Source organism: Pristiophorus japonicus, chromosome 1, assembly GCF_044704955.1.
Source record: "Pristiophorus japonicus isolate sPriJap1 chromosome 1, sPriJap1.hap1, whole genome shotgun sequence".
NCBI lineage: Eukaryota > Metazoa > Chordata > Chondrichthyes > Pristiophoridae > Pristiophorus > Pristiophorus japonicus.
The window spans coordinates 408,209,555-408,223,437 of record NC_091977.1 but is presented as its reverse complement, the minus strand read 5'-3'; the positions used below and the strand labels follow the sequence as shown (position 1 = coordinate 408,223,437).

The 13,883-nt window shown below is 43.4% G+C and overlaps 1 protein-coding gene across 4 annotated transcripts in view; it reads right to left on the bottom strand.

The window, feature by feature from the left end:
* The window catches only part of ca8 (carbonic anhydrase VIII), a 110,231-nt gene that overhangs the window by 52,538 nt on the left and 43,810 nt on the right, over window positions 1–13,883 (bottom strand). For all 4 annotated transcript variants that reach the window (XM_070875575.1, XM_070875557.1, XM_070875565.1 and 1 more), the window contains 3 exons: window positions 11,295–11,357; window positions 1,173–1,221; window positions 947–1,059 (listed from right to left, as the gene is read on the bottom strand). In XM_070875575.1, coding sequence (XP_070731676.1) covers window positions 947–1,059; window positions 1,173–1,221; window positions 11,295–11,357 — 225 coding nt within the window. The remainder of the gene's footprint in view (window positions 1–946; window positions 1,060–1,172; window positions 1,222–11,294; window positions 11,358–13,883) is intronic.

The following is a 13,883-nucleotide window of genomic DNA, read 5'->3' as shown; positions in this document are numbered from 1 at the left end:
GAGGGACTGCCTATAATGATGATGAAACTATTATGGTTCTAATGGAAAATGCATTGATTTACATTAGGTTAATGATGGAATCTATTGACATTAACTTAATTTGTTCTTTCTGTTAGTTTTCAAAACTCTTCACTGTCAATGTCTTTAATGGAAGTCATCAATGTTCACTTAAGAATTTTTAAAACCTGGTATACGTCAGGTGGACTTATTATCACACCATTCATAGAAGAGCAAGAGAGTTACCCCTTGGTGTCCTGGCCAATATTCATTCCTCAACCAACATCACAAACATTATCTGGTCATTAGCTCATTGCTGTTTATGGGGCCTTGCTGTGTGCAAAATTGGCTGCTGTGTTTCTATTATTACAACAGTGACCACAAAGTATTTAATTGATTGTAAAGCATTCAGGATATCCTGAGGTTGTGAAAGATGCTATATTAAAGCAAGTTCTTCCTTTCTAATCTGGATAAATTTCACAGGTGAATGATTTACATATTACATTGTTAGGTAAACTGTATTGAATTAATATTCAAATTAACCTGGGTAAAATTAAGAATATTATAATGACCATATGGCTATTTCTAGCTCACATATCCAATTTTGTGCTTCAAAAGTTTAGGGTAAATTATTTTTCTTTTTTTCAAACATCACTATACAACAACTTCAAACAGTAACATTTAACAGCTAAACCAAAGTGGAAATACACAACATGGTACGTTTATTCTCTTATTGGTTGATCCCTATGGTTACCCAACTCCTGTTGACCTGTTTAGCAAAAATGTGATAAAAGCCAACTATCATTTCATCTTTGACCTTTGCTTGGATTCTGTTGCCTGTATGAATTCAAAGACTGTAACCTTTACTTAAAAGACATAAAGAAACTTTAGAAAAGTGGTTTTCCAAGTTTTCTCCACAGAGGCAAGCTTTGTGAAGTGAATTATGTACCTGCAACTGAGAGATTGTTAAAGGGTATCGGAATAATACCCAGGTCACATTTTCATAGCACGGAGGGATAGTCAGAGAGCCTTCGTATACCCAGTAATCTCGAAGGAGTGGATCTAAAACATTGAAAAGATGTGAGGAAATTAGAAACATTTTTAAAAGATTACAAAGTGCCCCATTTAATTATTAATGATACTGTGAATGTCATCAAGGAGTAAATAATACTTACCAGGGAGTAGGGTATTAGGATTGAAACATGGTATGGTTTTCAATTTCCCCTAATCAAAAGATACACAATTTTTTTTTAAAGAGAGAAAATCTTTATATCCAAGAATAATTACATGGTACAGTTAAGTGAAGAAAATTATAGTCTTGTATCATGTCACAAACTTGACCTATTCTTCTCATAACCAATAAAACTGACCACCTAACAATGATATTCTAACATTGTCTCTGATTCACAACCAATATTTGGAAGTTAATCCAAGTAATTTCATATACATTTTCTTAATTGAACTAAACTATTTTTTTTTAAATACACCAATTTCACCATTTAATTTTAACCATTTTGTTATATTGTTGCCTAATTCTGATAACCAGTGTATTTTTCCGACTAATTTTCACCCTTTCCTCTCCTGAAGTTGTCAATGCTGGGGTACGGTACAGTCATTCTTCAGGTGTGACCTTAGAGATATTTGTCTGCAGTGGCATTATTGCCAAACCCCGAGCCCCATCCTGACCCGACGTTCACACATACACACTTCCAGTTGGAGTCGTTTACGATTGTCTAATTATGAATGTTACATGGTTTAATTTTCTGTCACTCACAATAACTTTATTTTTTTCTCACAATAAAAATGATTGATCACAGGGCTAAAGAAGGAGGAGGGGACATTAGTCTAATTGCTACCCAGTGACCCTGCTGGAAGGAAAACAATAGAAGAGCTTTGTTGTGACATTTTCTATGATTAAATGGTCAATGGGGGTAGTCTTCTAACCAGCAGGATTATTCTCTTCAACGCAGTGCAGACAAGCAATGGATGTAAAATAGTGCTAATTTAAATTTAACCAGTTTCCCACTAGACTTACATAGTGTTTCTGATTGGCCTTTTGACACTGTGCACTTCGTTCCTCCATATAAAATTGATGTAAAATTTTCTAGCCTTTCTGGACCTGTTTCTGGAGAAGTTTTCCCCTAATTGTCCTGAGTATTTATCTGTTTTCTCGCCTCTCCCGGGAGAGTACGAGGCTTTTGGGTGGGAAGTGTATATATTGTGACGACAAGGCATTGTAGTTGTGTGGGACAGGCTAGATAAACCAGAAAGTTTTTTTTGTCCATCATTGTCATATGTTTGTATGTAAGTAGTGTCTTAAAGCTGGATGGCTGGAATTGAGATTGCTGCAATTAAAATTGTATAAATGGATTTTGTTGTGTATGGAGAAAGAGTCAGACTGAACACTGAGCTCAAAGTAAAGTGTGACCGTAGTCTTTTATTGTAGGTCTCCAGAATGCCTCTCCAACCTGTGAAGCCTCCTTAAATACCTGTGCTCCCAATATCACAATGTTTTGGAAGGGAAAGAAGAGTAGATCATACGGCCCATTAAGCTTGCTCCCCCATTCAATAAGATCATGGCTGATCATCGTCCCCAACTCCACTTTCCCACCCGATCTCCATATCCCTTGATTCCCCTAGAGTCCAAAATTCCATCTATCTCAGTCTTGAATATACTCTGGGGCAGAGAATTCCAAAGATCCACAACATTCGGAGTGAAGAAATTCCTCCTCATCTCGGTCTTAAAAGATCTACCCCTTATCCTGAGACTATGCCCTCTAGTTCGAGACTCTCCAGTCACTTTGTCTATCTGCCGCACCTCTTAGCGTCCCGGAAGGCAACAATGGCGGCGGAAAGCACTTGCGCCCGGACGGCCAGCTTCCAGCGCCCTGCTGGGACATTCGGTGCCGGTATCGATGGGCACAGAGCATTACCGCCCGGAAATTGCGAGCCAATGTTCAACGTTTATGGTTGTGACACCGGCTCGATTTTTGGTTGCTGCCCGACCCTTAGCGCTCCATAGCGCGCCCTGGTGGGAATGCCTGTGAAAGCAGGCGTTCTAAGCTGTAGCAGCCGCAATGAGGTAAGTATGATTGTTTTTTATTTTATTTTTTGTGATTTATATTGTGCTGGTGTGAACTATGTATTGGGAATGTTTTTGGTGTTTTTTTTCAGGTTTTTCCACTCTCTCCCCCCTCCCCCCAGGCCTCTGTCATGGCGCTCCAAGACCGGCCGTTTGGCTCGGGATTTTCCCTTACTCAGCCGGCCTAGTGCCCCAAAAGATGCGTCAACGCCTCCCTTAGCGTCTCACTCCAATTTCTGGGCCCAGCTGATGAATTTTGCAGCGGCAAATGCAAACCATTTGCCGGCGTAAAATTAACCGCTCTGCCTAGGACACCTCCCCAATTGAGGCACAACCGAATTTCTCCCCCAAAGTGTTCTCCTCATAACTTACATTCCCACCTAGCTTTGTATCGTCAGCAAACTTGGATACGTTACACTCGGTCCCTTAATCAAGGTCATTTAATATAGATTGTAAATTGCTGAGTCGCAAGCACTGATGCTTGCGGCACCCCACTGGTTACAGCCTGCCAACCTGAAAATGACCCGTTTATCCCGACTCTCTGTTTTCTGTCCATTATCCAATCCTCTATCCATGCTAATATATTACGTCCAATCCCATAAGCCTCGATCTTGTTTAGTAACCTTATGTGGCACCTTATTGAATGCCTTTTGGAAATCCAAATATACTACATCCACTGGTTCCCCTTCATTATCCTCAAAATAAATTTGTCAAACTTGATTTCTCTTTCATAAAACCATGTTAACTCTGCTTAATCATGTTATGATTTTCTAAGTGCACTGATACCACTTCCTCAACAATGGATTCCAGTATTTTCCCGATGACTGATGTCAGGCTAACTGGCCTGTAGTTCCCGGTTTTCTCTCGCTCTCCTTCTTGAATAGCAGTGTTACATTTGCTACCTTCCCAATCCACTTAGACCATTCTAGAATCTAAGGAAATTTGGAAAAATCAAAATTAATGCATCCACATTGGCCCCGAAATTGCGATCTGAGGCTTCCCGCGAGCGGATGCCTCCGACCACAAAAATATTTATTTTGCTTGAGATTGCCTGCAGGTCAGCTTACAGCAGATGCCCAGCTCTGTCATTTTCTCCTTAATGAACCCTTTGCTGGGGAGTTCCAGAACCAGGGGTCACAGTCTCAGAATAAGGGGTAAGCCATTTAGGACCGAGATGAGGAGAAACTTCTTCACTCAGAGAGTGGTTAACCTGTGGAATTCTCTACCACAGAAAGTTGTTGAGGCCAGTTCGTTAGATATATTCAAAAGGGAGTTAGATATGGCCCTTACGGCCAAAGGGATCAAGGGGTATGGAGAGAAAGCAGGAAAGATGTACTGAGGTTGAATGATAAGCCATGATCTTATTGAATGGCAGTGCAGGCTCGAAGGGCCGAATGGCCTGCTCCTGCACCTAGTTTCTATGTACCTGCTGGTCCCAAAAGAACGAAGACTCCTGCTCCGAGGCCTCGATGCGCAGCCCAGCGCAGGGCCCACGTATTCCAGGAGGGTATGTGCATAAGAACATAAGAACATAAAAAATAGGAGCAGGAGTAGGCCTTACGGCCCCTCGAGCCTGCTCTGCCATTTAATACGATCTTGGCTGATCCGATCATGGACTCAGGTCCACTTCCCTGCCCGCTCCCCATAACCCCTTATCGGTTAAGAAGCTGTCTATCTCTGTCTTAAATTTATTCAATGTCTCGGCTTCCGCAGCTCTCTGTGGCAGTGAATTCCACAGATTTACAACTCTCAGAAGAAATTCCTCCTCATCTCAGTTTTAAATGGGCGGCCCCTTATTCTAAGATTATGCCCCCTAGTTCTAGTCTCCCCTATCAGTGGAAACATCCTCTCTGCATCCACCTTGTCAAGCTCCCTCATAATCTTATATGTTTCGATAAGATCACCTCTCATTCTTCTGAATTCCAATGAGTAGAGACCCAACCTCCTCAACCTTTCCTCATAAGTCAACCCCCTCATCCCCGGAATCAACCTGGTGAACCTTCTCTGAACTGCCTCCAAAGCAAGTATATCCTTTCGGAAATATGGAAACCAAAACTGCACGCAGTATTCCAGTGAGCTGTGACCTCACCAATACCTTATATAGCTGTAGCAAGACCTCCCTGCTTTTATACTCCATCCCCTTTGCAATAAAGGCCAAGATTGCATTGGCCTTCCTGATCACTTGCTGTACCTGCATACTAACCGTTTGTGTTTCATGCACAAGTATCCCCAGGTCCCGCTGTACTGCAGCACTTTGCAATTTTTCTCCATTTAAATAATAACTGGGATAACATGAGCCGGACCAACCAATGAAAATGGCATATCCCTATTCACAGTAATGGCGAGTTCCGTTTGTACAGAGATCACCATTTCTATGGGCCCAAGTTTCCACAAGAAAAAAAACGGGCACCCCTCTGAGCTGGGCGCCCGTTTTTCGCACCTAAAACGGCGCCTAAAAAAATCCTCTGTATTCTCCACCTACTTACAGGTTCTGTGGCACTCGGCACAGCCGGCACGAGCGGTGGGGGGGGCGGAGCCAGGTCCCTGCGCTGAAAACAGTGCCGGGACCTCTGCACATGCGCGCTACAGTCGGCACGCAAGTGCAGTAGCTCCAGGCGCCGAACTGTGTGGGAGGGGCCCGAAGCACGCAGCCCCTAGCCCTGGCCCAATGGCCTCACTGGGGCTGCGTGAATGAGGCTCCTCCCACGGCCAAGCTCCTGCTCCCCGCCCGACCAGACCCGACACTCGCTCTCCCCCCCCCCCCCCCCCCCGTCGACCAGACCCGACCCCCGCTCCCCCCCCCCCCGACACCCGAGACCCGCTCCCCCCCCGCCCCGACCCGACACCCGCTCTCCCCCGCCCCGACCGAGACCCGAGACCCGCTCTCCCCCACCCCCCGCCCCGACCCGAGACCCGCTCCCCCCCCCCCGACCCAACACCCGCTCCTGTTCCCCGACCCTCTCCCTCTCTCCCTCGCTCCCTCAGCGGCACGAACAGCTGCAGAATTCTCCCTGGCTGAAGCACTTTCACACAGGTAGGAAGATGGCTTATTTAATCTTTTCTTGGCTTATAATTGTTTATTCAGGTTGGATTTATTTGTATAATATTTGTAGAAGTATAAATAAGGATTTATTGTCGAATTTAATGAGTTCCCTTCTCCACCCCACCTTGTTCTGGACGCCTAATTTGTAACCTGTGCCTGATTTTTTAATGTGTAGAACAGGTTTTTTCAGTTCTACAAAAATCTTCACTGGCGCCATTCTACTTTAGTTTGGAGTACATTTTCACTGTGGAAACTTTCAAATCAGGCGTCAGTGGCCGGACACGCCCCCTTTTGAAGAAAAAATTCTGTTCTAAACTAGAACTGTTCTACCTGACTAGAACTGCAGAAAAAAAAATGTGGAGAATTGCGATTTCTAAAATAGTCCGTTCTCCACCAGTTGCTCCTAAAAATCAGGTGCGAATCATGTGGAAACTTGGGCCCTATGAATGGGGATACCCCCCAAAACACAATCATTTGAAATAAATAAAAAAACACTTCACATATTTAAAATTAATTGAAATTGAAATTAATTAAATGTTTTAGACAAAAAAAAAGTTAGATTTTTTTTTAAATATATGTTTTAATAGGGGTAAAAATAAACTTACCTTAATGGACAGGGTTTTTAATATAAAAATAAGTTTTTTTTCTATCTTTTGAAACTCTTATGCTAGTAAAAGCAGACCTTATGCTTTTACCAGGCGTAAGAGTTTGAAGGACAGTCGCTGGGCAAATTGTACGCACCCAGAGAGGTCGCAATTTATGGGCCATTGTCACAGCATTCCTGACTCCAAAAGAATTTCCACATCTTTGTCCAGGTAATCACAAATCAGCAGCACAATCAGCAGGTTAATGCCCACTTCCCATGCAACAATGACAGTACTTTTATTTTACGGCAACTTTCTATAACCAGTTTATTCAAAAAGGAGAAAAGAAATTTGAAGGTTGCTTTCCAGGAGGCCACTGCTGCCTTCTACAGCTCCTGTTAATAAAACTCTTGCAAAACCCATGGTTAGAAAGTGAATGCAGATACAGCAATTGGTAACAGAGTATAACAATTGTCTTCCAGAACCTATTGCAAGTACGCCTTATAGGTGCTTCCCCAATTTAAGGAGCTAGCTGGTGGGTGTACATGGCAGCTCTTGGGATTGAAGAAGCCCTGAACCATCTTGTGCTAGATCAGTGTCAGCTGTAGCTCAGTGGGTGGTAACACTCTCACCTCTGAGTCAGAGGTTGTGGTTTTAAGTCCCACTCCAGGGGCTGAGCACAAAATCTAGGCCAACACTTCAGTACAATGCTGAGGGAGTGCTGCACTTTTGGTGGTGTCGTCTTTCAGATGAGACATTAAAACAAGGCTCCATTTGCCCTCTCAGGTGGATGTAAAAGATCCCATGGCACTAGAAGAGCGTTGGAATTATCTGGTCATTATCACATTGCTGTTTGCGGTACTTTGAAGTGCACAAATTGGCTGCTGCATTACCTACATTACCACAGTAACGACACTTCAAAAGTATTTCATTGGCTCCAAAGTGCTTTGGAACAACCAGAGGTCATGAAAGGCATTATATAAATGCAAGAAATTATGAAATGGGCTTGCAACAGATTCTGCCACATCAGGTGCTGCTGAGGTTTTTCTTTCTTTCGGCACATCTTCTGTCATTTAAGTAGTGGAGGCTAGATGGCCCAAATGTAGTGCTGCCTAAGAAATAGCAACCTTATCTGTTCCTACTCTAAGCCATGCCCCAGTTGCTGGCACTCCCTCGTGCTATCGATGGATCTGTGTAGAAACATAGAAACATAGAAAATAGGTGCAGGAGCAGGCCATTCAGCCCTTCTAGCCTGCACCGCCATTCAATGAGTTCATGGCTGAACATGAAACTTCAGTACCCCCTTCCTGCTTTCTCGCCATAACCCTTGATCCCCCGAGTAGTAAGGACTTCATCTAACTCCCTTTTGAATATATTTAATGAATTGGCCTCAACTACTTTCTGTGGTAGAGAATTCCACAGGTTCACCACTCTCTGGGTGAAGCAGTTTCTCCTCATCTCGGTCCTAAATGGCTTACCCCTTATCCTCAGACTGTGACCCCTGGTTCTGGACTTCCCCAACATTGGGAACATTCTTTCTGCATCTAACCTGTCTAAACCCGTCAGAATTTTAAACGTTTCTATGAGGTCCCCTCTCATTCTTCTGAACTCCAGTGAATACAAGCCCAGTTGATCCAATCTTTCTTGATAGGTCAGTCCCGCCATCCCGGGAATCAGTCTGGTGAACCTTCGCTGCACTCCCTCAATAGCAAGAATGTCCTTCCTCAAGTTAGGAGACCAAAACTGTATACAATACTCCAGGTGTGGCCTCACCAAGGCCCTGTACAACTGTAGCAACACCTCCCTGCCCCTGTATTCAAATCCCCTCGCTATGAAGGCCAACATGCCATTTGCTTTCTTAACCGCCTGCTGTACCTGCATGCTAACCTTCAATGACTGATGTACCATGACACCCAGGTCTCGTTGCACCTTCCCTTTTCCTAATCTGTCACCATTCAGATAATAGTCTGTCTCTCTGTTTTTACCACCAAAGTGGATAACCTCACATTTATCCACATTATACTTCATCTGCCATGCATTTGCCCACTCACCTAACCTATCCAAGTCACTCTGCAGCCTAATAGCATCCTCCTCGCAGCTCACACTGCCACCCAACTTAGTATCATCCGCAAATTTGGAGATACTGCATTTAATCCCCTCGTCTAAATCATTAATGTACAATGTAAACAGCTGGGGCCCCAGCACAGAACCTTGCGGCACTCCACTAGTCACTGCCTGCCATTCTGAAAAGTACCCGTTTACTCCTACTCTTTGCTTCCTGTCTGACAACCAGTTCTCAATCCACGTCAGCACACTACCCCCAATCCCATGTGCTTTAACTTTGCACATTAATCTCTTGTGTGGGACCTTGTCGAAAGCCTTCTGAAAGTCCAAATATACCACATCAACTGGTTCTCCTTTGTCCACTTTACTGGAAACATCCTCAAAAAATTCCAGAAGATTTGTCAAGCACAAGCATGATTTCCCTTTCACAAATCCATGCTGACTTGGACCTATCATGTCACCATTTTCCAGATGCACTGCTATGACATCCTTAATAATTGATTCCATCATTTTACCCACTACTGAGGTCAGGCTGACCGGTCTATAATTCCCTGTTTTCTCTCTCCCTCCTTTTTTAAAAAGTGGGGTTACATTGGCTACCCTCCACTCCATAGGAACTGATCCAGAGTCAATGGAATGTTGGAAAATGACTGTCAATGCATCCGCTATTTCCAAGGCCACCTCCTTAAGTACTCTAGGATGCAGTCCATCAGGCCCTGGGGATTTATCGGCCTTCAATCCCATCAATTTCCCCAACACAATTTCCCGACTAATAAAGATTTCCCTCAGTTCCCCCTCCTTACTAGACCCTCTGACCCCTTTTATATCCGGAAGGTTGTTTGTATCCTCCTTAGTGAATACCGAACCAAAGTACTTGTTCAATTGGTCTGCCATTTCTTTGTTCCCTGTTATGACTTCCCCTGATTCTGACTGCAGGGGACCTACGTTTGTCTTCACCAACCTTTTTCTCTTTACATACCTATAGAAACTTTTGCAATCCGCCTTAATGTTCCCTGCAAGCTTCTTCTCGTACTCCATTTTCCCTGCCCTAATCAAACCCTTTGTCCTCCTCTGCTGAGTTCTAAATATCTCCCAGTCCCCAGGTTCGCTGCTATTTCTGGCCAATTTGTATGCCACTTCCTTGGCTTTAATACTATCCCTGATTTCCCTAGATAGCCACGGTTGAGCCACCTTCCATTTTTTATTTTTACGCCAGACAGGAATGTACAATTGTTGTAATTCATCTATGCGGTCTCTAAATGTCTGCCATTGCCCATCCACAGTCAACCCCCTAAGTATCATTCGCCAATCTATCCTAGCCAATTCACGCCTCATACCTTCAAAGTTACCCTTCTTTAAGTTCTGGACCATGGTCTCTGAAATTACTGTTTCATTCTCCATCCTAATGCAGAATTCCACCATATTATGGTCACTCTTCCCCAAGGGGCCTCGCACAATGAGATTGCTAATTAATCCTCTCTCATTACACAACACCCAGTCTAAGATGGCCTCCCCCCTAGTTGGTTCCTCAACATATTGGTCTAGAAAACCATCCCTTATGCACTCCAGGAAATCCTCCTCCACCGTATTGCTTCCAGTTTGGCTAGCCCAATCTATGTGCATATTAAAGTCACCCATTATAACTGCTACACCTTTATTGTATGCACCCCTAATTTCCTGTTTGATGCCCTCCCCAACATCCCTATTACTGTTTGGAGGTCTGTACACAACTCCTACTAACGTTTTTTGCCCTTTGGTGTTCTGCAGCTCTACCCATATAGATTCCACATCATCCAAGCTAATGTCTTTCCTAACTATTGCATTAATCTCCTCTTTAACCAGCAATGCTACCCCACCTCCTTTTCCTTTTATTCTATCCTTCCTGAATGTTGAATACCCCTGAATGTTGAGTTCCCAGCCCTGATCATCCTGGAGCCACGTCTCCGTAATCCCAATCACATCATATTTGTTAACATCTATTTGCACAATTAATTCATCCACTTTATTGCGGATACTCCTTGCATTAAGACACAAAGCCTTCAGGCTTGTTTTATTAACACCCTTTGTCCTTTTAGAATTTTGCTGTACAGTGGTCCTTTTTGTTCTTTGCCTTGGGTTTCTCTGCCCTCCACTTTTCCTCATCTCCTTTCTGTCTGTGGGAGCAGATCACTGAAAAAGAGAGCTGTTATGTACATTAGGTACATTAGCATCCAAGACTTTCACTTAAGCAATGTGAACAATTGTGAGATGCTCTCTCTCCATTAATGGGGGCCTGTGCTGTACTAGTGAGTGGTAAGCCTTGTAACACAAATCACTTGAGCTGAACTAACTTGAAGTGTATCAATCTCCTTTATTTTTACACCACCAAGTGCTGCTTTCCTTTTCCCTATCTCTGAATACAAATATATATGAAGCCAGTTGGCTGCATTAACTTCCTTTATCTTAATTACATTATAAGGATGTTGAGTCACCATAAGGGAGGCAGATATTGTTTGTTCTACAGCGAAAATTATTTATAGCTTACCTTGTACTGAATTTCCTGAAGGATTTCAGTAACAGTCTTTAGACCCAAATGCTCCTTTCCTATCTGTGACAAACAAAAATAGGTATTTATTTACCTTTACCATTTTTCATCCAGTGCGTGAAAATAAGAGGCATTAAAAACTTAGCAATCACTCACCCAGCAACAAACGGCTAGCCTTATACATAAATATTGCTGTTAATAATACTTGAACATTTTACACATAATAACCTTGAATCTTGTCTGGAACTTGTGCTATCTACAGTAAGCCATCATATATATCAGTGCTGCAGAACAGTAGGTCACTGAACAAAACTGAAATACATTTTTTGAAGCTGCCACAGCAGATCCTTTTATAACATTTAAAACATTATTATATTTAGGACTGATTCAAAAAATATAAATACGAACAGATTCAGTAGTATAGGAATATGAATCATGCATCTGTGTTCAATCTCTTTTATACTGAAGAAAGAGTTGGCACTGCAGGTAGGGGAGAAAAAACACCTGCCCCTCTTTACCATTCCCATCCATTTACACTGGTGCCTTCATAGGGAACAGATGAAGGACTATGTAAACTCCTGCAACTTCAGCTTTCTCCAGGTAATGGTGGGTTTGGGGAGGAGAATATATAATTGCTGTACAGAAGTGTCCCGACCATGGGAGGACGAGTGAGATTATGGGACTATTATGCTGTAACTATTTTATCTAGGCATGGCAGACTTGATGGTGGAGCAGGCATGGCTATTTTACTCGGATTGAGTAGGATTCTGACCAACATCTGAAGTGGCTCTGGAGTAACTGGCAGTCATCATGGAGTTCAGAACATTTAGTGTTCCATACAGCAACATGATTCAGGCAAGTAAGCACACTCTTTTAATTTAGTGAACAGGTATGGCAAGAGATGGCATAACATGCGAATGCGAGTTGCATTTTCTCCAGGACCTGACTGAAGAACAGAAGGAAATGTAAAAATATCACCAGGGCTGCGACAGTAAGAATTCCCTTTACATCTCTCATCCTTTATGCACAGCCCCACTTCCCATGGTTGGTCACAAGTAAGCAGAGAAAACTGCACCACCTCCTTTCTGCTTACACTCTCAAAAGCTGCTACTACCCTCACAGCTATTTTTCCCTTTGGCCACACGCTGCTTTTTTTTGTCATCGTGTACACCATAGTAATCAGGCTCACACATGATGAGGGTTGAAACCCCTTATCCAGAGCATATATTAACCCACCCCCTAACCCTAGTCTGGATAAGGCGTTTCAACCCTCATGTACTATCAGAAAACTTACAAGTCAATCAGAAAACTCAGACACGAGTACTAGACAGACTGATGACAAAAACCTCAACAATGCACCTTTACTCATTCTTACCCTGGTTGACTGCAGAGTGTCAAAGCCATGCAGGAATACCCCATATGCGAGTGGTGAACTTCAACATACTATCCAACATGTTTTGAAACCTCCCTTCATTAATTAGTGTTGCAACACCAACTTGTATTTATATAGCGCCTTTAACATAATGAAACGTCCCAAGGCATTTCACAGGAGTATTATGAGATTAAACATTTGACACCGAGCCACATAAGGAGAAATTAGGACAGGTGATCAAAAGCTTGGTCAAAGAGATAGGTATTAAGCAGTGTCTTGAAGGAGAAAAGAGAGGTAAAGAGGCGGAGAGGTTTAGACAGGGAATTCCAGAGCTTAGGGCTTAGTCAACTGAAGGGACGGCCATCAATGGTTGAGCAATTATAATCAGGGATACTCAGGAGGGCAGAATTAGAGGAGCGAAGACATCTCGGGGAATTGTGGGGATGGAGGAGATTACAGAGATAGGGATGGGGGTGACAGGATTTGAAAACAAGGATGAGAATTTTGAAATCGAAGCGTTGCTTAACCCGGAGCCAATGTAGGTCAGCGAGCACAAGAGTGAGGGTGAGCAGGACTTGGTGCATGTTAGGACACAGGCAGCCGAGCTTTGGATTACCTCTAGTTTACGTAGGGTAGAATGTGGGAGGCCAGCCAGGAGTGTGTTGGAATAGTCAAGTCTAGAGGTAACAAAGGTACGGATGAGGGCTTCAACAACGGATGAGCTAAGGCATGGCGGAGACGGGCGATGTTACAAAGGTGGAAATAGGCGGTCTTAGTTATGCTGCGAATATGTGGTCGGAAACTCATTTCAGGATCAAATATGACACCAAGACTGCGAACAGTCTGGTTCAGCCTCAGACAGAAGTTGGGGAGAGGGATGGAGTCAGTAGCTAGGGAACGAAGTTTGTGGCAGGGACCGAAAACAATAGCTTCGGTCTTCCCAATATTCAATTGAAGAAAATTTGTGCTCATCCAGAACTGGATGTCAGACAAGCAGTCTGACAATTTAGAGACCGTGGAGGGGTCGAGAGAAGTGGTAGTGAGGTAGAGCTGGGTATCATCAGTGTACATGTGGAAACTGACGCTGTGTTTTCGGATGATGTCGCAAAGGGACAACATGTAGATGAGAAATAGGAGAGGACAAGGATAGATCCTTGGGGGACACTAAAGATAACGATGCTGGGGTGGGAAGAGAAGCCGTTACAGGTGATTCTCTG